The sequence below is a fragment of the Passer domesticus genome, chromosome 11 (genome assembly GCF_036417665.1).
Source record: "Passer domesticus isolate bPasDom1 chromosome 11, bPasDom1.hap1, whole genome shotgun sequence".
Taxonomy (NCBI): Eukaryota; Metazoa; Chordata; class Aves; order Passeriformes; family Passeridae; genus Passer; species Passer domesticus.
In genome coordinates this window covers 20,754,080-20,778,418 of record NC_087484.1, presented here as the reverse complement: position 1 = coordinate 20,778,418, position 24,339 = coordinate 20,754,080, and the positions used below count along the sequence as shown (strand labels likewise).

Here is a 24,339-nt window from a genome sequence, read left to right as displayed (position 1 = left end):
TTACTACCTTTCAACCCCTCTGCCGTTGCCAGGAGCACTCAAGGGAGCGGGCAGGCACTCGGTGCTGCAAGCCAAGGGGCAATGGGCACCTCAGCAGCAGTTACTGGCAAACACACAAAACTCAGCTCTGGATCCAGCAGGGACTTTCTGAGATTAGTTCTGGGCAAGGCGGGGGGTGGGCAGCACAAAGAAAATCACCTCTCCTGCCGCGTTTCAGCCCGCAGGAGAATTCAAATGTCACAACTTGGGAATTTTCCATCTGAAGCCCCTTGTAAAATGCAGAGCGCTTTGCCCTGCTCTGACTCCTGCCTGCGGAAGGGTTCAGTGCCAAAGTGAAAGGCTTCCTAAAAATGGGCTGATCCAGGGAGGGGGGCGATTTAGGAGCTATTGAGAAACAAGGAAGGACAAACAGTGTTAGGTCATTGCTTCTGCAAACACAGCCAAGGCTGCTGCTCTATAAAAGGGGCAGCAAGCGGTTCCAGAGCCATCACAGACTTGGAGGGGACGGTCTGTGACCAAGGCTGCTGCACCCCTCCCACGGCATCCGACCCCCTGCTCAAGCATGAAACTCGCCCTCTTCACTGTGCTATCCTTCGGGATAGTGGGTAAGTGTCTGCTGAAAGCAGCCTTTGGGGGAAGGAAGTGAAAACCTCCGTGGACCCCAGGCTTCCCCCAGGCAAGGCTGGTTCGGAGCTGTGGCCAGCCCAGGCAGCTGTTAAGGAAAAGCTGGGACACCAAGGGGTGCTTGATTTGGCAGCCGTGGATCTGTCAAGGAGGACGGTGTTTTGATGTTACTGACAGCAGCTTTGGCCAGGCTGGGATGGAGGGAGGGTTGCAGTGCCCACCCTGCAAGGAGGAGGGATGCTCTGCTCCCACCAGCATGGAGGAGAATGCCTGGGACAGGCTCTGCACTCGGGTGAAGGGAAAAATCATCCTCCAGCCAGTGCTGTGCTGGGAGAGGAGCACGGGCTCAGCCAGGGGGGAGAAATTATTGCAAGACCTGCCTGTCAAGCTTGTACATGTCTTTGGCTGAATCTGAGGGCAGTGACAGTAAAACAGAACTTAAATAATGAAAGATGCTGTGTGCTTCCCACTCTGCTCCTGTGCTGCTCTGTCCTGCTGCTGCAGCTGCACTTTGCTCAGGCTCCTGCCTGTTTTATGCCAAATTTGTGCTGCTGCAGGGCTGGCTCTGCTTGGAGCGATTCTTTCCTCTTTCTCTGCTCACAGCTGTAGCAGGCAATGAGCAGGCAGCTGTGGCAAGGAGACTGCTGGCTGCACCTGGCCTGGGGACTGATGCCTGGGCAGGGAAAGAGGGATCTCCTTCCTGGAGCAGGCAGCAGGTCTCTTCTGATCCCCCATAAAGTGTGGTGGTGATTAATGCCCTCTGTTAGGAAGTGCTCCCTGTGCCTCTGGCATCTGGAAGTCCTTCAGCACCTCTGCAGAATATTAGCATGCAAAGATGTTTTTTTAGTGGTTCCTCCTCTTCCTCCTCTGCACAGAAGGACACAAGAGGTCACCCAAAAGGTCTGTGACAGTGGCCGGGGCACTCAGGCTGCCGTTACCTTCCCAGGTTGACTCCCTCAGGAGGTCCCCACCCAGCCTCTGCCCCAGGCAGGGTGCTTGCCAGCATTAGGTTAAGGTGACCGTGGCTTTGAGCAGCCAAGACTTGAAAAATGTATGAGGAACTTGAAAAACATATGAAAAAAGAGGTGGTGGCCATAGGAATTGAGGCTAAGGATTCTCCCTGTGGCCAAATTCAGCGCCTCCACTGGGAGGCTCAGGAATCAGGGAAAGAGAGGCTCTTTCTGAGATGAAGAAGAACATGGAAATGACACAGGTTAATCTGGAGGTGCTTGGAGGAAATGTGCCATCGAGGTTTGGAGGGAGAAGGGGGTGCAAGTGGCCTCTTGGTCTGCACAGCCCTGCCCAGGAGGGGCAGAGTGAGGGTGAATTGTCAGCACAGGCTGGCCACATCCTTGAACTGCAAATTTCCAGCATTGCTGAGTTCAGGTTTCTGGAGGAGACATGAACCTGCATCCACCGGAGGCTTTGGCTTTGTTCTGGTTCCTCAGAGCAGCATGGGGTGCAGTGGAGGAGGAGACATAGACAGTTCAATAGGTCAGATCATTGAGAGAGTGGCAGTGCAGTGCTCACAGCCTGGCCAGGTCAGAGCTGCTCCCCCTCTGGGGTAATTGGAGCACTGCTTCAGTGCTCCAGCTTCTCTCTCCATTTTTGCAAAGGCTTGAGCTTGATTTCTATTGAAATGTGTGGATTTGTTCTCCTAAACCTGTGGATGCTGCTGTGAGTCCAGGCTGCTTGAATCACAATAGTCCAGGGACAGGAATGATCATCCCAGATGTTCCTGATGAGGCACAAGTCAGGCAAGAAAGAAAGAAAGGACCTTCCTGCACAGCTTGGGAGATCCTGCACATGGCAATCACCCAAGACCACAGAGAAGCAGTGATCTTGTGCTCACGGGGAGCCATTGACCTTGTGCTCTCAGAGATGCTGTTTCTCTCCAATCAATGCCTTTCTACCTCTCTGAGACTATTTATTTCTGCTTCTTTCTACAGCTCTGTGTTTTGCTGCTCCCCAAAAGCCAAGTGTCAGGTGGTGCACAATATCCTCAGCAGAAGAGAAAAAATGCAATAGCCTGAAGGACCACATGCAACAGGAGAACTTTGCTTTCAGTTGCCTGCAGAAAGCATCGTACCTCGACTGCATCAAAGCCATTTCGGTGAGTGGGCAGCAAACTCCTCTGCTGGGGTGTTTCAGCAGCCTGTTACACCTGGAGATGGAGTTTCAGTCACTGGTTGTTACCTGTGGTCCCACTGTTATACACAAGGATCCAGGAGAGACTCTGGGAAGCGCTTTTCCTGCTCTTTGTTAATTGATGAAATCTCTTTGTTGTTTAGAATAGCGAAGCAGATGCCATTAGCCTGGATGGAGGTCAAATTTTTGAGGCAGGCCTTGCTCCCTACAAGCTGAAGCCCATTGCTGCTGAGGTCTACGAACACAGCGAAGGTACATTTCCATGCAATATTTTTTAAAAAGTTGAGTGGTGGTAACAGACTGAGAGTGCAGAGTCCTTTCCATGCAGTGTTCCCAACTATTTTGGTTGGGGGTCCAAGATATTGCCCCTGGCATCCAGCTCCCAGAGGGGAAGGCATGGGGGGCAGGTCAGCAAAATGTGAATCATCACCCATGGTCACAGGATCCAGTGCCCCATTTCTTGTCATCTGCTGCAGTGCAGGTCTCTGATCCCATGAGCAGAAATCATGGTCCTCCTGAATCATGGCATAAAAATGGTGCTGGTCCCAGAAATCTGCTTTCAGTGAACTCTGTGGGTAAAACACGGAGCTGGGAGGCACAGATAAGTTCTGTGATTTCCTGTGCAGTCATCAAGATAGAAAAAAACATGATTGGAGAGGCAACAACATTACTAGTGGTTGGGTGGGACACCCAGTTGAGATCACTGAGGCAAGAAACACAGGCAATCCCTGGGAAAAAAGCAAAAGCATAAAAAGGGCTCTGCAACAATCCCTTCTGATCGGAATGAGATCCATGGCTCCATCCCTATTCACCCATTGTACCATCCTTCATCTCTCCCTCTTCTTCCTGGGAGCCAAACAGATGCCATTTCTCTGCCACATCCACAGCTGCAGTCCCTTTTGACCTCTTCCCTGGGGTTCAGCCTGTTTCAGGCCAAAGCAATGCAGCAGAGTCATTCCCAACATGGTAGTTAAGAAAAAGGTCTTAAACCTTAAAGGCTGAGGTCTGTACCACCCCCAAAACTCAGTCATTGTATCCATATATAACATGTGACAAACTGGATAAAATTCTAAAGACTAAATATGGATTTTCAGTCTCACAAGGTGTTCATGGGCAATGGCATTTGAGAAGAGATTTGCCAGTGCAGACTTGCAAAAAGATTTGTTGAAGTTCCTTACAAAACTATGGCTTCTTTGTTCTGGTCCCCCAGAGCAGCCATTCAGCTGCTTTTACCGGTTGGGGCACTCATGGAGGGACTGTGGTGGTGCTGTGGCATCTCTCATGGGGGGATGACATTGACCTTGTGCCTTCAGAGATGCTGTTTCTCTCCAATCAGTGCCTTTCTACCTCTCTGAGACTATTTATTTCTGGTTCTTTCTACAGCTCTGTGTTTTGCTGCTCCCCCAAAGCCAAGGTTCAGGTGGTGCAAAATATCCTCAGCAGAAGAGAAAATGCTGATAGCATTTACAACTGGAAGTTGTAATGTGCAGCATTAGTTCAATATGGGCAGCATTAGCTCACCCCCAGGAAAATGAGAAAACCACAAGTCTTCAGCCAAATTAGCTGATTGTTTAGAAGCGCAGCACTTTGTTCCCAAAACTGGGGGTTTAGCAGGATTTGAAATGTCCCTAAATCCTCTTCTCCCATTGCTTCATCCCTTCTTCCTGCACTGCAGGCTCCACTACCAGCTACTACGCCGTGGCCGTTGTGAAGAAAGGAACAGGCTTCTCCATAGACGAGCTGCAGGGCAAGACCTCGTGCCACACGGGGCTGGGCAGGTCGGCTGGCTGGGTCATCCCCATCGGGACACTCATCCACCGCGGCGCCATCGAGTGGGACGGCAAAGACTCGGGCTCCATCGAGCAAGGTGGGACTGCTCTGGGCACTGGCATTTCCTGTGGGTCCCCTCCCTTCCCACTCCTCCTAAAAGTGAATTTTTGACCAACTGTCGCTTCCTTCTCATCCGTAGCTGTGGCCAATTTCTTCTCTGCCAGCTGTGTTCCTGGTGTCACCACTGAAGCCAAACTGTACCGTCAGTGCAAGGGGGATGCCAAGACCAAAATGTCCCGCACAGGACCTTATTCTGGATATTCTGGAGCTTTTCAGTGAGTGAGAGTTATTTTTCCTTTGGGGGAACATTCTAGCCCTGACACATGCAAGTTTTTATTATACCAAGGAGGGCTGTGTTGGAATCGTGGGTTGTTACTATAGGACACAAAACAACACCACATGGACTCGCTGTTCTTTTCAAGGTAAAAAGGGGAAGTTTATTTTTTGTCTCTACCATTTATAGATTTCTAAAAGTGACAGTGGATTGGAGGCTGAAAGTGTCACCTCTCAAATGACACTGGACAAACTAACAGTCTATTAAATTTTTTTCTTCCATAAAAGAAAGCAAAACAATAAGTTATTTACATAAAGTGTGTGAAAAAATTTCATTACATGAATGTAAACATTAGAAGGCTTAGAAAATCTTAAAAAATCAGAGTGACAGTTGGTCCTGAGGAGACTGAATTACCTCTCTGCCATTACAATTTCTTTCCTTCCAGCATAGCTTTTTTGGGGACGACCATTGCTCTATGGTTGCAGTTTATGCCAAAAATAATTTGTTGAAATGGGAGATAGGGAGTCACAATGTCTGTTTTTCTAACTTCTCTTCTGTTCCTCCCACCTGCAGCTGTCTGAAAGATGGCAAAGGAGACGTGGCTTTTGTGAAACACACAACTGTTCAAGGTACACCTGCAAGATCCCTCATTTCTCCTCTTTCTGGTCCCACCTCTCACTGCCACTCCATCCTGCAATTTGTCTACATTGTGCAGCTTTCATTCCTCTCCAGGCTAAAATGCCTCTTTCATCTCTTGAAAAAAGTTTTGCACATTGTGAACTGAATCATCCTTGTTAAATGAGAAATGGGATTGTGGTGGATCCACTTTTTTCCTCTCTGAGGTTCTTCTTTGTAGTTGGAAAACTTGCTTCGTGCCATATCTCAGAGCCAGCTGTAACGTGAGCAATTGAGCAATTGAGCAGGTCACCCATCCCTCTGGAAGGCATTTTGGAGGGAATTCAGCCCACAGCAAGAGTTCAGGAAGTCTGTGGAGACCAAGGGTGGCCTGGCACACCCAGGACCTGCAGGGAGCTCAGTGGAGGGTCACCAAGGTGGTCATGGGGCAGGGATAACTGTCCTGCAAGGAGGTGCTCTGTGGGATAGGCTTGATCAGCCTGGGCACCTGATACAAGGGGAATTTTTTTCTCCTTGAGGACAGTGAGGTACTGGGACAGGTTGTCCAGGACAGCTGTGCACTCTCCATCCTTGAAGGGTTTCAAGATGTACCTGGAACATCCTGCTCTGTCTCTGCCTTGACCAGGGATCTTCAAAAGTCTTGAATTCTCATATAGTCTTGTGATCTCAGTCCTGGGCTTTGTCTGCAGCCTTGACATTAGTCACCTGCTGGCCTTCACTGACCATGTGCAGCTCCTGACCTGCTCAATCCATTTGTATGGGATTTGTAAACTTATCTGAATCCCTTTGTGCATAAATCCTGATACTGTTGGGTTAGTTATGGCAGAGGCTGAGGTGATCTCTCTTCCAAAGGCATTGCCTTCATATGCCCAAGATGACCCCATTGCAAGGGGGGTACCTTCAACCTGTCTTCTGCAAAGAATTCCCCCCAGAGCTTCAACAGAAATCAATTAATCACAAAGCTTCCCAAACTGGCCTTTCTGTCTATTTTCATGGTGGTGCAACTCATGGTTTCCCCTTCCTTCAGAAAATGCCCCAGCTGAGAAGGACGAGTACGAGCTCCTGTGTCTGGATGGCACCCGCCAGCCCGTGGACAACTACAAGGCCTGTCACTGGGCCAGGGTTCCTGCTCACGCCGTGGTGGCTCGAGATGACAGCAAGGTCAATGACATCTGGAACTTCCTCTCCAAAGCACAGGTGCCACCAATCTCTCCTCTCCTTCCTCTAGCATCCCCTGTCCTCTGGTTTTGATTGCTCTCTCCAGCTTTCCAAGAGTTTTGGTGTGGTTCTTTGCTGATTATTTTTCCCTTCTGGCAGGAGAAATTTGGCGTGGGCACAACCAGCACCTTCCACCTCTTTGGGCCACCTGGCAAGAAGGACCCAAGCCTCAAAGACTTGCTTTTCAAAGACTCTGCAGTACAGCTGAAGCAAATCCCACCACTGATGGATTCTCAGCTCTACCTGGGCTTTGAGTATTACAGTGCTGTCCAGAGCCTCCAGCAAGGTAGGCAGGACATCAAACCCCAGTGTCATGTCAGCATGGGCTGTGTGGAAGAGTTGGCATTGGCAAACACAGCCAGGCCAAAGGAACATGATTTTTTCAGACACAGACTGTATTATCTGCAAAATATTTTGTGTGAAATCATAGAACCTTCACAAACTTCACTTATATCAACAGGAATTTGTTGTATCCAAACCCAAATCACCACACTGACAAATATGGAAAGTCTATACAAACTCTACATCAGTTATTCAGCTGGTGGTAGAGATTGGGCATGGTCAAAACTGCTGCTTAGAAAAACCATTTCTGGGTTGTAAAAAAAAAGGAACATCCCAGGACACCAGGTTCAGACACTTGAGGGAAACATTGTCCTTGGTTTTCATCTAGACTCATCAAGCATTTTGTGATAGCTTTCTGTGAGTCAAACATCCCACAAATGATCTCTGAAACCCACTTAGAATTCATAAAGCACTTTTGTTAAGTGGTATTTATGGAAGGGGTGAATGGACTTCACATAGCATTAAACCAGATTATTCAAATGCTGTTCTACAGAAACATAACTAGGTTTCCAGTTCAGTATGGTCTTAGTCTCATGGCTGTCTGGGCTGTGAGGAGTGCAGAAATGTGGGACATATTTCAGGCAGCAATTCCAAGTGATATTATCACACAAGTGTTTAATGGTTCTACTGTTATAGCTAACAGAAGTCTGCCTGAATGGCTTGTGTTATGCAGCAATTCACCTTTCTGACCTGTAAGTTGATTTTTCAGCTCAAGAATCACTTTTTCTATTCTTGCCAGCCCAGGGCTCAATTAACAAGAACTCCTTGCCCTGAGCAGCAGCGGGTTGGTGTGCAGAGGTGGTTTGTGGCTGAGTCCCTCTCAGCAGGACGTGGCTCTGCAGGGCTCACCCCTGTTTTCCCTGTGCTGCCTGCAGACCGCCTGACCCCCAGCCGCAGAGACAACAAGATCCAGTGGTGTGCCATTGGCAGGGATGAGAAGAAGAAGTGTGACGTCTGGAGCGTGATGAGCAATGGGGATGTGGAGTGTGTTGTGGCAGAGGACACCAAGGAATGCATCACAAAGATCATGGTACAGCTTTTTTTCCCCTTTTCTTCTCACTGTGAACTTCTCAGGTGCTTCTTTTACCATCTGAGCTCTGGAAGGTGCTGGTCTGGGGATGTGCACTGTTTAATTTCTGTACCTTTCCCTTGCAGAAAGGTGAAGCAGATGCCATCAGCTTGGATGGAGGCTTTGTCTACACTGCTGGCATGTGTGGCTTGGTGCCAGTGATGGCAGAGAGCTATGAGGGTAAGCACAGCTCTCTCTCAGGTCCAGTGGTGGGGAATGAGCTGGTGCCAAAGTGCTGGTTCTGTTCTGGAATCCTACGAAGCAGCTGCAGTGCTGCATCCTGCACAAATCACAGAATATCCTGGGTTGGAAGGGACCCACCAGGGTCATCAATCCAGCTCATGGCCCTGCACAGCCACCCTGACAATCCCAGCCTGTGTCTGGGAGCGTTGTCCAAAGGCTCCTGGAGCTCTGGCAGCCCTGGGGCTGTGCCCATTCCCTGAGGAGCCTGGGCAGTGCCCCAGCGCCCCACTGCTCTGGGGGTGGAACCTTTTCCTGATACCCAACCTAACACACGGTGCTCTGAGGCAACTCTGCTCACCATTGCATGCCTTGTCTTTCCATGAAAGCTGAACAGCCCTGGTGGAGCAGGCATGGATAGTCAGGAGCTCTGTGTTAATTAGGATGCCCTAGTCCTTTAGCACCAGCCTTGCTAAAACTGCTTGTTTTAGCTGAGGGGAGCAGCTGGGGGCCGTGCTTTGTTCTGCTGATGCACAAAGTGTTACTTGAAATGGTCACTTTTACAACAGAGTTTATCCAGAAATTAGTGAGCTTGATTGTTCTTTTGGATTTGAGGTGTATTTAACTTAAAATCTTCTTGTTCTCCCCTCCCACAGACAATCACTGCGAATCACAACAAGAACCAGGTAATTACTGCCAACAGAGGGAAAGAAAACAGTCCAGAGGGATGTAAGCAGAAAAGTAGATGTGAGTCATGAGTGGAGAACAGATGGCCAGTCTCCACCCAAAGAGTGTCCAGTGTAGATATTAGAATTTTGGGAGATAGGTTTAGTAGTTGGAGAGAAAATGAGGGGCTGCAATAAGATCAAGGTGAAGCATTTGGTAGTGGCAGAGACTGGTGTGGTCACACTGTAACAGTGTCAGGGCTGTAGCATTAGGAAATTGTTCATTCTAGAAATGGAAAAGAGGGGGAGGTTTTGTCCTTTGCTAAGGAGAGAATAAGAAATCAGGAGTGGATATGAAATCCTCACATGTGCTTTGCCTTCTCATAGCCTTCTCCTGTACCCATGTATCAGAGCTTTGGGGCGCAGGGAATTGTCAGGGATAATAATTTCCCAGGAGTGTGGTGGAAGTAGATCCATCACATCTACAAACTCTTCCATTGTTGCTGCCTGGCCAAGTACTTTTAAGCACAAAGTGATTCTGTGCTGTTCATAGGTGCCCTTTCCCAAGTGAAGCCAGTGCTCTCTCCTAAGGAATCCCAGTGGGATCCTTGGGCCAGGCCTCAATTCTTCTCTATTTTATCTTCTAAAAGCAACCTACTTTGCTGTGGCTGTTGTGAAGAAGTCTGACAAGGACATCAGCTGGAACAACCTGCAGGGTAAGAAGTCGTGCCACACCGCCGTGGGGAGAACTGCTGGCTGGAACATCCCCATGGGCCTGATCCACAACAAGACAGGCAACTGCAACTTCGGTGAGTCCAGTTCGGAATCCATTTCTTGGAGGTGGGAATCAGCTCACAAAAATCTTTTACCATCCTTCATCGGGTTTTCAAAGCCTCAAAGATTCCCTCCTGGAGGGAGGAAATGCTGTTATTTAAGGTTTCACTGAGCAAAATTCTAGGCTTTTGGCATCTGCTTCAGAGTAGGATACAGCACATCAGCTGCTTTGGGGGTCTTTGCTTTTTTCCCCACATCTTTCCCCTTCCTTTTGCAGCAGCCCAGGAGGTATTCCCAAAAAGGGAATGTGGACTGCCCCACATGGGCCTGGTGTTTGTGCAGGGTGTGGAGTGGGGATAAAGGATGAAACTCAAAGGGAGGGGAAGGGCTGAGAACAGGGAACATAGGCTGATCTTCAAGAAACTTAATCTGTCTGGGACTTCATTGAGAGTTATGGTCCAACAAAAATAATTTGGAAACATTATCAATGTTAACAACCAAGACAAAGTAAGCATATAATTGTTAAAAGATTGAAGAAATTAGTTAGCAAGTTTTAGTCTTGGCTTCTCTATCCTTCTGCCTTCATTTCCCGCTGTCCCTTCTACCCCCAAGAGCTCTGACACTGCTGCACCTCTGCTGACCCATAAAGGCTGTGGAGGCTCGGGCTGGCTCTGTGGGAGCTGGGAATGGTTTGCAGGGAAAACATTCCTCTTTTTATGCTGAGATAGTGCCTATTGCACTTGAGCCTTAGGTCCTGCTTCATCACAGAATCACAGAATCCTGGAATGGTTTGGGTGGGAAGGGACCTAAAGCTCATCCCCTTCCACCCCCTGCCATGGGCAGGGCTACCTCCCACTGTCCCAGGTTGCTCCAAGCCCTGTCCAACCTGGCTTTGGACACTCCCAGAGATCCAGAGGCAGCCACAGCTTCTCTGGGCAACAATAGCAATAATTAGCAATAATAACAGGACCCGAGTTCCATGGTCAAAGCTGGGTGCATGTGATCTGCTGCCCACTACGCCATGCTCCTTCTCCCAGCCCGCTGTGAGCAAAAACATGTTATCACAATAAAACCCGACTTCTCAGGGCAGGAAAAGTGAATTTCTCCTCTCCCTGCCTCCAGATGAATACTTCAGCCAGGGCTGTGCTCCCGGCTCTCCTCCCAACTCCCGCCTCTGCCAGCTGTGCAAAGGCTCAGGCGGGGTCCCTCCGGAGAAGTGTGTTGCCAGCAGCCACGAGCAGTACTACGGATACACTGGAGCCTTACGGTACGTGCTGGGGACAGCCCGGCTGCCTCCGTGTCCTGGGGCTGCTCACAGAGGGCAGGGCACAGCTGAAGTGCAGCCTCATGTCCACACTAACTCTTTTTCTCCAGCACATCACTGAAAGGGCATATCTCTGTAACACTGTACATGTGTCACGTGCTTTTGCTTTGCTTTCTCAAAATTGATGTGAAATATCCCCGTTCTGTAAAACTCACGTCCTGGTGCCTCCAGACAAACCCAGAGAGGCACAAGCCCTGCCACCATGGCAGAAGTGCTCCTCTTTTAGCATAAATAAGGAGTGTAAAGGCTGTGTTTCAAATATATTTAAAATATTTGTGGCAGGACTCCTAAACCTGGATGTCCTTGGAGATTAATTTCAGAATAAGACTCAAGTCTAAATGAAATCTGTGGGAAAGGGACAGGATTCAAGCACTGACATCACTGGCCTCTCTTTCTTCTTCCCAGGTGTCTGGTTGAGCAGGGGGATGTGGCCTTTATCAAGCATTCCATCGTTGAGGAGAACACTGATGGTGCGTGCTCAGGGCTGCCTTCCCCATCTGCATGATTGCCTAGGTGGTGTTGAGGCTGATGTTCTGCTATGCAAGCTCTCTGAATCTCCAAACCCATTCTCTTTAAAGGCAAAAATACAGAAAGCTGGGCCAAAGATCTGAAAATGGACCAATTTGAGTTGCTGTGCACCGATGGGCAGCGGGCAAATGTCATGGATTACAGAAGATGCAACCTGGCCAAAGTCCCTACCCACGCTGTGATGGCACGTCCTGAGAAAGCAACACAAGTCCGTGAGATGCTGGAGAACCAAGAGGTTTGTAGTGCTGAGAGTAGGAAAAAATATTCTGGGGTTGCTCTGATTTTCCCCAAGTCAGCATGGGTAGAGGTTTTTACCTCACTGCTGTGGGGTGACAGCCTTGTCCCTTGGCCTCCCCCTTCCTCCATCCCTTCCCAAGTGCTCTTTCTCCTCCTCCAACTTAGCAAACACACCTTTAGGTAGCAGTGGGATTGCAGCTGTTGCTGCTGTCTCACTGTACTTGTGTGACATGAGTTTATCACCTCCTTTCTGGCCTCTGCTCCTGCTGGGGTGTTTCAGAAACTCCTTTGAGGTGCCTGCTCTGTGCCACAGCTGGGTCAGGCTGAGCCCCAACAGCAGGCTCCCTGCACACACACAGCTGACCAGAGCCAGGCTGAACCATCTCTGTTTCTCCCTGCAAACCTTAATATTGGCTCCACCATCAGGGTCTGGTCAGAGGCAGCTGGGGCCTTTGGCTTCTACTCATGGTTAAGTTACAGGTCTGCTGGCAGCATCTCTGCACACTGGGACATGTTGAAATGGGAAAAGAAATGTGCCTACCAGTGAGCAATACCTCCTCTAAGCATACAGACAGAAGGTTCAATCCTAAATTTCTGGAGCCTGGCTTTGGGCTTCCCGGGCTGATGGTGAAGAACCAAGAAGAAGAAGTAGGCCAGCTTTCTACTTCTCTCCTCTTTGTGTTTCAGAGGCTGTTTGGACCAAAAGGAACCAGGAAAGATGATTTCAATATGTTTGCATATGAATCCAAGGATCTTCTGTTTAAAGACCGGACAAAGTGCCTGATCAAGCTCCATGAAGGACTATCGTACAAGGAATTCCTTGGAGACAAATACTATGCTTCACTTGCCAGCCTCAACACCTGCAATCCATCAGGTAACTGGAACAGCCCCAGAGGAAGTCCTCAATTGCAGTTCTTACCTTGCAGGCATGAGCAGTTTCCTCTGGAACTGTCCATTCAATGCCTTTAAAGAAAAAAATTGCCAATATTCTTTCTCAAAGTTCCTTGGGTGAACTGAGAACACACTTAAAATCTGCTGCTCTGGCAGCAACGTGAATGAAAGAATTTTCCTCACCTCTAGAAAATATGGACTTTGAGAAACAGCACAGAGAGCCCCCAGGACCCAGCAGTGTGGGATTTGTGGTTAAAGCTCTTTTTTTGTGGCACACTGTGGATTTTCCATGGTGTGACATTGGCATGGCTGGGTGTGTGCTGCTGGGACAGGAGTGTTTAAAAGCAGGATCTGAACTTCTCCCTGTCCTTTCCCTTTCCAGATCTTCTCCAGGTGTGCACCTTCCTTGCAGACAAGTCGTGAGGTGGGAAGGATCCTCGAGGTGGGGGAGAAAACCTCAAGCCATGACTCCTCTCGTGCCCTCAGCAGCGAACACTGACCCACGGAGGGCCCTCTGCCTTCACTGCTTCCTCTGCCCTCCCTCCTCACTCTGAATGTAGCTCTTTGACACTTTACAACTCTCTGCTGCCAGCACAGCAAAAAATAAAATTTAAAATCTAAACGGGTGTCCTGAGATTTTTCCAAATGGTCCTGAAGCCCATTCCTTCCTCAGTGCCTCTCACTGTGGGACAGTGACAGACACCAGCACGGCTCTTGTCACTTACTGCTGCCCCTTAAGGAAATTTCTTGCAGCATTTGCCAAAGCAAAATGGACTAAATACACCCTGGATCCTAATTAACATATGCTTTGTCCTCTCTGTGCTTTTGCTCTGCCCAGATTATCCCATTGTCTCCCAGGCAGGTGAGGGTTCCCCGGTGTGGCTGGGACACAGGAAGAGGGAGAGTATTTGTGTCAGGGAGGCTGAAGAAGGAATAAAAACCACTCCAAACCAAAATAATACAGTGGGAGTAAGATGGGAGGTGTGAACAGAAGCTGCTGTGTCTCAGATCTCAGCTGGCAGGCCCTGAGGCCCTTCCAGCAGGCAGGACTCATTCAGCACATACATGTATTGATGGGGAGAGTCCAGGCTTGGGTTTTCTTTCTAGAAAAATCTAGGATTTGCTCAGAAACGTGTTTGTTTTGGCAGCCTGTCTGATTTTGTGCTGCTGACCTGAAAACAAACATGTAGTTTGTTTTGCCTGATTCTGAGCCACTGTGAAAATAAAAAGACAAGATAAAAAGGGCTGATGAAGCTCTGTGCTCCAGAGGAACAGCCTGGGCTCATCCAGGGTGTCCAGTCCTGGGGTCAAGGCAGGTGTGGAGGAGCTGCTGAGAGCACAGAGCTCCTGGCTTTGAGGGAATGAATATTTTTATGTTTTTTGGGTGCATATGGTAAGTGTGGTGACAAGTGCAGCAGCCTGGCTGAAAATGCCCCTGAATGGCAGAAATGCAGAGTGTGACAGGAAAGGATGAAATGTAGTCCCTCAGTTTATGCAGGATGAATACACTGGACAGGTGTTTTTTTAACCCATTCTTAAAAAGTAGCAAAGAAAGAGAATCAGTGCCTCTAACAGGCTGTTTCTACAAGTCAGTATGGCTACAGATAGAGAACTTTCCCCCAAAAAAGCTGCACCATCTGCATTTCATGTGAGGTGCAAGCCCTTGTCCCATCAGTAGAAGGCATTAAAGGATAAAAGGAACCTCACTGGAGGTTCACTCAAGCTGGAGGGACCTCTGGGGGTCTCCAGTCCAATCTCCTGCTCAAGGACAGGGATCAGCCAGCGTGTTCAGGGCTTGACCCCCAATGATGGCAACTCCACAACTTCCCTAGGCAGGCTGTCCTGCTCCTGGCAGCCCCCAAAGGAGAACATTCCTCTCACATCCACTTGGAACCTGTCTCCTTTCCATCTATTCCTGTTACTCCTCACCCTGCACCACTGTGGGAAGCCTGGCTCAGCTTCCTGACGCCTGGTACAAACAGCTTGGGACAAAACGGCCCCATGGAATGCTTCAGGCTGGGGACAGAGTGGCTGGAAAGCTGGGACAGGCCCTGGGGATGCTGGTGACAGTGACCAGACACGAGCCCAGGTGTGCCCAGGTGTGCCAGAGGCCAATGGCCCTGGGCTGGCCCTGCCATGGTGGGTCCAGCAGCCCAGGCAGTGACTGCCCCTCTGTGCTGGCACCTGGGAGGCACCTCCAGCCCTGGGGACAGCTCCGGGGACAGCAATTCAGGAAGGACATGGAGGGGCTGGAGAGTGTCCAGGGGAGGGAATGGAGCTGGGGAAGGGAATGGGGCACCAGGAGTGGCTGAGGGAGCTGGGAAGGGGCTCAGCCTGGAGAAAAGGAGGCTCAGAGGGAACCTTCTGGCTCTGCACAACTCCTGACAGGAGGGGACAGCCGGGGGTGGTCGGGATGTGCTCCCAGGGAACAGGGACAGGACAAGGGGAAACGGCCTCAGGCTGGGTCAGGGGAGGCTCAGGTTGGACATAGGTTTGTTTTTTTTTTTTGCAGAATGAGCTGTCCAGCCCTGGCACATCTGCCTGGCATTTAAAAGCCCTGTGTAGGTGGCACTTGGGGACATGGCCCTGGCAGCACTGGGGTCAGAGAGCTTTTCCATCCTAAACCATTCCACGTTTCTCCAGGCTCCTGAGGGGAGAACTACAGCTCCCATGAGCCCCCGCGCGCCGCCCTTCCCGGCGTGCCGCGCGGCCGGAAGCGGGAGGGCGGCGTGGCCACGTGTGCGGGCCATGGCGGGCGGGCTGGAGCCGCACCTGGCGGCGCTGCGGCGGGAGCTGGGCGGCCCCGCCGCGCTCTCCGTGCTCGTCGCGCTCATCGCCGTCGCCGTCACCTTCTGTGAGCTGCGGGAACCTCCCTTTCCCCCCGCCCCGCGGCCTGCTGCGGGCGGGCTCGGGTGTCTCATCCTCACCCTCACGCTCCGCTCCTCTCTCCCGCAGTGATCTGGCGGTTCGTGCAGGGCAGGAAGAGCAGCCGCAAGGCCGTGCTGCTGCTGGGCCTCTGCGACGCGGGGAAGACGCTGCTTTTCGCGCGGGTGAGCCTGTACGGGGGTGGAGGAGTTCCCCTCAGTTCGGTTTTTAATCTTTTAGTGAAGCTTAAAAGGAGGGGGTTATAACTGTAAGGAGGGATGGAGGGCGAGCTTTGTCCACCACGGAGTGTCCAAAGTAACTGGTCTTGGTTTGAGTTTGTTGTAGGAAAAGTTTTGGGGATTCTTGACCTCACTGCAGCTCCAATCTCAGGGAGCGGGGACAGCACCCCAGGGAGCGGCTGGAGCTGAGCTTGGAGAGCAGGGGGAGATTCCTCCCCCAGAGGGTGCTGGGCACTGCCCAGGCTCCCCAGGGAACGGGGACTGCCCCGAGGCTGCCAGAGCTCCGGGAGAGTTTGGACAGTGCTCTCAGGGTGGGATTGTTGGGGTGTTTGTGTTGGGCTGATGATTCTGTGGCTCCCTTCCAGCCCTGGCTATTCTGTTACCGCTGCCTCTGAAAAGGAAAGGGGCACAGCCATGCTTGCCCTGCTCCCAGCTGGAAACTGAAGGATTTGCAGGCACGCTCTCTTCCTTCTTGTTCAGTGTCAATTCACAATACAAATAGACATTCCATCCCTAATGACCATTTATTAATTAACTGGGGAAAGCGTGGTTTCCCGCAGGAAACTGCCATCAGCTCCCTGCTGCCATTGCCCCAGTGAGCCCGTTTGTGTTTGTGAGGGGCTGGGGGGGGCTGGGGCTCCTGGGGGTGCTGCTCTGACGCTGTCCTGTCCCCAGCTGCTGTCGGGGCGCTACCGCGACACGCAGACCTCCATCACCGACAGCTCTGCCACCTACAGGCTCAGCCAGGACAAGGTGAGTGCCCTGCCCCGCCTGGGACAGCCTTTCCTGCCTAACCTGGGCATTCTTGTGCTGCTCCGGCCCCAGTTTGAATTCGGGATTTGTCCAGGCAGTGCATACTGAGATAATATACAGGTTCTTTTTCACTTTGCTTGTGAAATAGTTATTCTGTTTGTTTTTCTTGGGCCAGGTCTCATAAGGACTCAAAAGAAATATAATGCACCCAAGGATAGCTCAGCTGTTACTTTGGGGGTATAAAATAAGCAGGATGGCTTCTGTTGCAGTGTTGGAAACAAAAAGGGTTTAATAAAAGGCAAAATAACAAACAGAAAAATTCAGGCCAGGTGCAGAGGTCTGCTCCTGGTATAAACACCTCACAAAAGCCCTTTGCTCTCTTCTTTTTCTGCCTGATGGGCCAGGCAGGACTTTTTGCCTTCTATCCAGTTAGATGTCCTCAGGTTTTTGGTGAAGTCCCCAAGGTCCTGTGAGGTGGCTTTTCACCTCATCGCTGAGAGAAACTCCTGGGCTTCTTTCCTTTTTGGGGGATAAAGGTTAATTTTGCCACTCTGTCATTAGGGGGCACACTCCTACAAAGAGTGAAACATTTCTGGCTGAAAACCACACCTCTGGGTTGGGAGGTCTGGGGGTTTCACTGTCCTGTTGCTATTTCCTCGACAATAATTTCTGTTCCTGCCAAGAAAACCTGAAATTAAAAGCTTCATCAGGATTAAGCAGAGGCTCCAGCTGGGCTTTGTATGGTCCCAGAAAGGATTTTGTTATTTTTAGCTCCTGTTATTTTTAGGTCCACAGATCTGGTAGTTCTCAGTTTTTGGCAATTCTTTCATTCTGGAAATCTCCTGTGCTGGATGCACACGTGGCAGGGAGAGCAGAATGCTGGCAGCACCTTAACTGCTAGTGAATTGTGAAAGTAGAGGGAGGTTTTGTGGCTTCACCTTCTCAGTCATTCTTAACATCAGAGATAATAAGGTTAAAAACTTTGTAAAAGAGCGTGCAGGATTTTTAAAACATTTTTCCAATTTTTGTGTCTCTTTAATTGAGCAGACAAGTATTTGCAAGGCAGATTATTTTTTGGTTCTTTTTTTTTTTATAACCTGGCCAAGGTTTCCAGTGAACTCCAGGGAAGGGGCTCCTGCAGCCTTATCTGGGAGCAGTGACGTGGCCCTGCTCAGCCGTGTGTTCTCTCCCCTCTCCTGCCTTTGGCTGCTTCCTTTCCTGGGAAGAGAAACCTTTGCAGCCCCCAGTTAAAAAAGGCTCTTGCAAAGGCACTTCTGTGTTATTCCCAGCAAGGTTTGGTGTGTGTGATAGGTGAGGTTGTTCTGTGTCAGGGCAGATGGGGTTTGCCTTCAGGACACAAATCCGGGGTCAGACTGCTTTTCCCCAGTCCCTGATCACAGGAATCCCTGGATCAGGTGTTGTTCATTCCTTCTTGCCTGTGTTCCAGAGCACCAATGTGACCCTGATCGACCTTCCAGGCCATGAGAGCCTGAGGCTGCAGTTCCTGGAGAGGTTCAAGGCTGCAGCCAGGTAACCTGGAGGGGCTCAGCAGGGCAGGTGATCCTTTGGAAATGGATAAACCAGGTGATGGTGCTGGGAATGCTGAGAGCTGGGCTGGTGGTGCCCCCAGAGTCAGAACTCTGCTGTGGGGTGCTGCTGCTTAATTTTTGCTTTGCCTTCCTAGAATATCCTGATTGGGAAGGGGCCCACAGGGATGATTGAGTACAGCTCCTGACCCTGCACAGGACAATCCCAAAATCCCACCACGAATTCCTGCTTACCTGTGCTTGTGGTGCACCAGGAGGCAAAGCCTCTGCAGGAGGGAGGTCTGGGGGGTGTGGGATGTCCTGGGGCAGACAGGGGAAGAATTCCTGCTGGAGCTGGCCATGGGGTGCATTCCATGGGCTGCATTTCATGGGATGTATTCCATCCATGCTTTCAGCCTGCGCTTGGGCTGGGCGAGACCAGATGTGAAAAATCTCAGCCCGGGCTGGAATACTTGCAGGGTTAGGTGAGTGCAGAGCTTCATCCCCGTCCCCTGTGGTTCCCTCTTGCCCCAGAGCCATCGTGTTTGTGGTGGACAGCGTGGCCTTCCAGCGGGAGGTGAAGGATGTGGCAGAGTTCCTGTACCAGGTGCTGGTGGACAGCACCGTGCTCCGCAACGCGCCCGCGCTGCTCATCGCCTGCAACAAGCAAGGTACCCTGGCCTGGGCCTGGCCCCTGCTGCAGGGCTCTCTGCCACACCTCTGAGCTTGGGGTTGCAGCAAAAGGAGGGCTGGGGTTTAGGTTTGAGCTCTGACTGCTCAGCTGGAGTGTTTGGAGGATTGCTTGGGAGAGGTGCAGCTCTTTGGGTGGGTGTAGGTGATGCAGGTGGGTTTTGTGTGGATTTTTGTTTCTGCTGGCTTCGTGCAGAGCTGTTCCTCAGTCTCCTTCCAGGCAGCAGGAAATAGCATCAGCTGGAGCATAAAGAACTATCCCTACACACTCAGCAGTTCAAAGTTGTTCAGCTGCCAGGGTTCCATGTTTTCTCTGGAGTAACTAGAATACCCAGCTACTGGAAAAGACTCAATTTTCATATCCCTACAAGTTCTATGGTGAAAGTGTGGGTTCCTGTGTAACAGTTGGGTGTTTTGGGGCAGTATCAGATCTGGGTTTTGTAGTTATTTCCTGCCCTAGGTCAGGAATTGCCTGAGGCCTTCATGGCTCTGTGTGCCACGGGTGGAAAGCACAGGACAGGAGGGAGTGCTGGTGCATCAAACCCCTCCTCTGCAGTATCTCCCTGCCCAACAAGAAGTTAATTCCCTGCATTGTACCAGACTGTTGGGTTGTTCCCATTCATGCCTGTGATCCCAAAGCTGCAGCATCCCTCATCCCACTGCAGGCACAGCTGTCCTTGTCCTGGTAGCTCCAGTGGGTGCACAGTATGAACTGCCCTTACTTTAGGGGGAGGAACTAGGTTCTGAATTTTGACAACCAAAGAGCTGATTTCCTTATTTTCTCTCCAGATGTCACAATGGCAAAATCGGCAAAACTCATCCAGCAACAGCTGGAGAAAGAGCTGTAAGTATGGAATGGGATCTCAACCCCTCTGAGCTTTTCCTCTTGTCCTTTTTCTCTAACCTCAGTGCTCAGTGAGCTCCCTTGAGCCATGTCTGAGTTCCCTGTGGAGCTGGGAGCAGTGTGAGGCTTGGCAGTGCTGGGTTTGCAGTTGGACTCCACGGTCTTGGAGGGCTTTTCCAAGCTAAATGATTCCCTGGATCTATGAACCCTTTGGCCAGCAGACGGCAGCAGGGGTGTTTGTGCTGTGCCTCCTCCAGGCTGAATACCCAGCCTGCTGGTTTTTAGCAGAGGGGTTAGTTGCCACACATTCACATTCTCCTAGAAAATAAAGGTTGCTTGTTCTGATGTTGAGCATTTGCCAACTACCTGTGTGTAGGTGTTGGATTTCTAGGTAGTTGTTGTGCCCTGTTAGGCACTGTTATTCCAGTGTTTACCGTGGGCAAATTGGGATAAGGACATCATCATCATCTGACTTCTGCTGTCCTTTATTACAAAACTAAACCTGTTTGAACACCTCTCCTTGAGTGCCCTCCTACTCCCTTGAGCCTTTGCCCTTGTGCCTTCCAGCAGTGGCCAAAGGCCCTGGCTGAGCCTCACAGGGCAGAGCTGGCCTTTGTGTCCTTGGTGTAGCTGGCATGCTGCTGACACCCCAGAGCCCTGGTGCTGCAGTTCCTGACCCTTTCCCTTCTCTCCCTGCAGCAATACCCTGCGGGTGACACGCTCTGCAGCCCCCACCAGCCTGGATGGCTCAGCCACAGGGGGCCCTGCCCAGCTGGGGAAGAAGGGCAAGGACTTCGACTTCTCCCAGCTGCCCATGAAGGTGGAGTTTGTGGAGTGCAGTGCTCGGGGCAGCAAGGGAGAGGAGGGAGAAGCTGACTTGGAGGGCCTCGAGAAGTGGCTGGTGAAGGTGGCCTGAAGAGAGATGCACAGGGCTGGGGGGCTGAAGGGAAAAAGATGGCTTGGAGCACTCAAATCTCATCTTGGTGTGAAAAGAAGGAACTTCAGCTGGAAGTCAGCACTGTGGTGTCTTCTTCTGCTGCTCGTGGGCTTGGGAGAGACGTGACAATTGTTGGTGTGATTCCCTCTGGCTGTCCCTTCATGCTGCAACGTTTTTATCCTCTCCCCTCTTCCCTTGCCCTCTTCTGGGCTGCTGAACCTCTGGGCTTTCCTTTTTCTTTAATCTTTAGGCTTTTCATCTGGTAGTTGCCAAGCAAATTAGGAAGGAGTGCACTGGCAGGTGAGTTTTAGAGGCTGGAGTGAGCCTGTCCTTTCCTGCCATGGTTTACACCCCTGTTTCCTCTCAGAGCCACTGACCACCTTATGGCTGGGGCTGCTGGGGAGCACTGCACAGGCTCCCTAAGTTGGGCAGGCATTGAGAGAGTCTAAAAAGCTGGTTTCCTCTTTGTGTCTGCCTTCCCATTGTTCCAGCCCCATTTCTGTGGGGCAGGAGGAGTGTGAAATACCCAAACCAGACTGTCTGCCCTGCTTTACTCCCTGAGCTCAGCTCTGTGCCCATGTCTGGTGATTTCCTCTCTTGATCAGCTCCTGGGAGTTTTTCTTCAGCTGAGGGCTGTGTCCTGGAAGCTTCACTCTGCTTCTCCTTCCAAGCTGTCCTCCCACAGCCAGCAACAAACACTCTGAGAGTGGCAGAGCTACAGGGGGTCATGGCATGAAGCTGTGAGATGGGCACACTTCCAGATCTGGACCTGCCAGGCGTTTGCTGTGCAGACTCCTGCTGCCTGCTGCTGCACTGGCTGCAGGAAGGTCTTGCTCTATGTGTAATTAATTAGTCAGCACTTATGGCAGAGTGGGAGGGAAAGTCAAGGAACAGGGGAAAGAAAGGGGAGATTTTCCCACTGTGTGTCTCACTGCACATTGCAGAGTTCCAGTGCAGTGGCATTTTCCCTTTGTTTGTGGCTTCCCCTGCTGTTTTAGGGTTGGGGGGGTGGCTGGCTCCTGGCAGACCCTTTTTGTAGTTTGCAGCCCACTCTCTCTCCCCTGTGGTTTGAGTCCTCCTTCATCACTCAACTCATCTGTTGTGTTCTTTTCCTTCTCTGGGGCTTTTCCTGCCTCCCTGCAGCATTGCCAAGTGTTGGGAAGAGCAGGAACAGCCTGCAGCAAAGCCCTGTGCCTGTAATGAAGCTGGTCCTTGCATTTCCAGCCTCAGGAACTATCCGTGCAGGAGGTGGGGAGGGTTTTATTTACCAAACATGTTACATTCTTCTGTTTCCTGCAGGCAGAGTCCTGTTGGAACGTGTTTGTCATGCTTTGAACTCCTTTAGCTGGAGGTCTTGGGCTGCCTGCTTCAAATCCATAATGCTGAAATGATTTTGGGCAAAAAAAATTCTGTTTCTTTATGTGATTGTTCTTGCAAAGACACAGAAGCCAAGCATCAGCCTCAGCTTAAGGGGGGGAGGTACCTGAGGCCACGGTGGGTTTTAAGTTATTATTTTTAAAAGTATTCCTTAAGTAAATTCTTTTATGCTTAAATGTTTGTTCTCAAGTTGTGCTTCAGTCTGTGTGTTTGCCTTGGCTCTTCCCAGGGTGTCAGATCCACATGGATGGAGCTCTTCTCCTGCTCAGCACAGTGCTGGGGATCAACCTTCCTGCTCTGTGGCCATGTCTGTGTTGTCAAAAAACTTTGTTTTCTGCACACAGAGGGCTTTGGGGTTGAGGGTTTTTTTTTGTTTTGTATTTCTTGGTGTGACTAATTGAGAAATTGATAATCACATAGCAAAAAACACCCACAAATCATAACTGAGAGGCACTTTGGTGATGTGCACAGGAGAGCTGCAGCCAGCTGTGGTGGCAGAGCAGCCCTGCTCTGCCCTGGAGGTGGCTGTGGCACCCTGTGGCTGTGCTGGATGGACATGGGATGCCTCAGCTTTCCTGGGCTGGGGAGTGGCTGCACAGCCACGGCCGAGCTGGGGCTGTGCCTGGAGCCACTCGTGCTGGAGCACACAGCAGAACTCCAGGAGTTTTTTGGGTTTCACTCCATGATTTTTTAAATATTTAAATACTCAGGGCTGGTTTTCCCCAGTGGCTGAGGGAAGAGAGCAGAACTGGAAACTCTGAGTGTTGTTTTCTTGTTTTTCTTGATTCCCCAGTCAGCTCTGTGCTTTGTTCTTTGCTCTCCTGACCTTGTTCCCAGCCCGTGGCTCTGCTGGCTGGGAGTGCTGCTCCTGAGGCTGCAGCTCGGCAGGGCTGTGCTGGGATGGCTTTGGCAGGACGGTGGGATGTGATAAACTCAGGTCCTTCTTGCTGCAGCTGCCTGACCCTGAGTCAGGAACCCTCTGTGTTCACACATCCCCAGGGGCTGAGGCACTCACTGTGCTAAAGCTCTTTTGGTCAATGTTTTTTGCTATGGATTGCACTCCAAGTTGTTCCCCTGGAAAATACAGATGTTTTTAGAGGAGAATGATGAGCACAGTGATAACTGGGGTAGCAGAAAACCTGAAAGAGGAGGAGAGATTGCTGAAAGGCAAAGAAAAGCAAAATTAACAGTGCCCGGACAGCAGCATCCAAGGCTCCTCAATGCACGTGTTCCAGCTGTGACCTTCCCTGTGCACAGAGCCACCACCCTGGCACCTTAGTGGCCAGGAGCTTCTGCTGGCCCCATCTGGGCCACCTCGTGCCCTTTGTGACCTCCTGGGGTTTGTCCTGCTGGGTGTTACCCCTGGTGTGAAACAAGTGGAGAAGGTTATGGAAGGTCAGGTGGGTGTTCAGGGAAAATCTGCCAGGTAGAGGTGGAACAGGAATAGGGTTAACATGGATGTTAAAAGCTCTTTTTTGTGAGGACTTTGGTGATCCAGAGCAAATCCAGGGCAGGTCTGCTCCTGTTCTCCTTTCCTTCAACCCCCTCTATGAACATGGATGCAGCAGGGCCATGACCACAGGGAAAAGCTATGGGGTAAGGACAGCAGGGCCTGAATGCATCCAACCCATAAAATCCCTGAAAGAAAGCCCCAAACTCACTGCACCCTGCCCAGAGCCCACTGCATTGAAAAAATGACAGGATTTTTAAGTAGCTCAGTGTTTGACATAAGTAGCTGGATTTGTTAGGCTATGGGTTGAACTTGAAATGAACCCTAAGGCTGTGTTGTGTCATGCAGAGATGGATCAGAAGGAAACCAGGAGCTGACAATCTGATCAATAATAATAGTAAAGATTATTAATAATTGTTAGAATAGGCAAAGCTGCAGTTAAAATACTACTTTAAAATGCTGGAGCAGGTTGTGGTCTGTGTACTGGAGCACAGAATGGGCTTCCATCACAGTGTGGACTAAGAGAACCCACCCACCAAACCCTCACCAAAACTCACCTGAGGGGTGTGAAACAACCAAAACAGCAACTCAGTGAAGGGTGAGAAGGACCCCAGGCTCTTGCTCTGCACTGTGGTGTGAGGGAGAGGGTATGAAGTTTTTTAATTTCTTTGTTTGTGGTCCCTCCTCTGAGGCACCAGAGGGGCAGCTGAATACCAGGACAAACCCATTGGGGATGAGAGCTTCAGGTAAAACCTGCTCTGCCCCTGCCTGTGTCCCCTGCTCACCAGGGAGCTGCAGGCAGGGCTGGGCGGGTCCGTGGGACTGCAGGCAGGGCTCCTCGGCCATCCCTGAGCTCCGTGTAGCCCCTGGCAGCCCTCCCCCATGGCTGGTGGAGCTGCAGAAGAATGTCCCCCTCTG

At 50.7% G+C, this 24,339-nt stretch overlaps 2 protein-coding genes across 2 annotated transcripts; both read left to right on the top strand.

The window, feature by feature from the left end:
- Positions 1-266: 266 nt before the first annotated feature.
- On the top strand, positions 267-13,362 carry TF (transferrin). The gene is made up of 17 exons (XM_064435658.1): positions 267-605; positions 2,574-2,737; positions 2,916-3,024; positions 4,448-4,639; positions 4,742-4,877; positions 5,450-5,505; positions 6,540-6,709; positions 6,830-7,016; positions 7,948-8,102; positions 8,228-8,321; positions 8,978-9,007; positions 9,637-9,795; positions 10,883-11,027; positions 11,490-11,554; positions 11,663-11,847; positions 12,537-12,723; positions 13,123-13,362. The coding sequence occupies exons 1-17, from the start codon at positions 563-565 to the stop codon at positions 13,161-13,163; spliced, it is 2,118 nt and encodes a 705-aa protein (XP_064291728.1). The 5' UTR covers positions 267-562; the 3' UTR covers positions 13,164-13,362.
- Positions 13,363-15,456: 2,094 nt separating this feature from the next.
- SRPRB (SRP receptor subunit beta) lies at positions 15,457-22,147 on the top strand. Its single transcript, XM_064435660.1, has 7 exons — positions 15,457-15,594; positions 15,696-15,790; positions 16,520-16,597; positions 18,045-18,127; positions 18,658-18,794; positions 19,603-19,657; positions 20,357-22,147. Exons 1-7 carry the CDS (start codon positions 15,489-15,491, stop codon positions 20,571-20,573), a joined length of 771 nt encoding a protein of 256 aa, XP_064291730.1. The 5' UTR covers positions 15,457-15,488; the 3' UTR covers positions 20,574-22,147.
- The last annotated feature ends 2,192 nt before the right edge of the window (positions 22,148-24,339 follow it).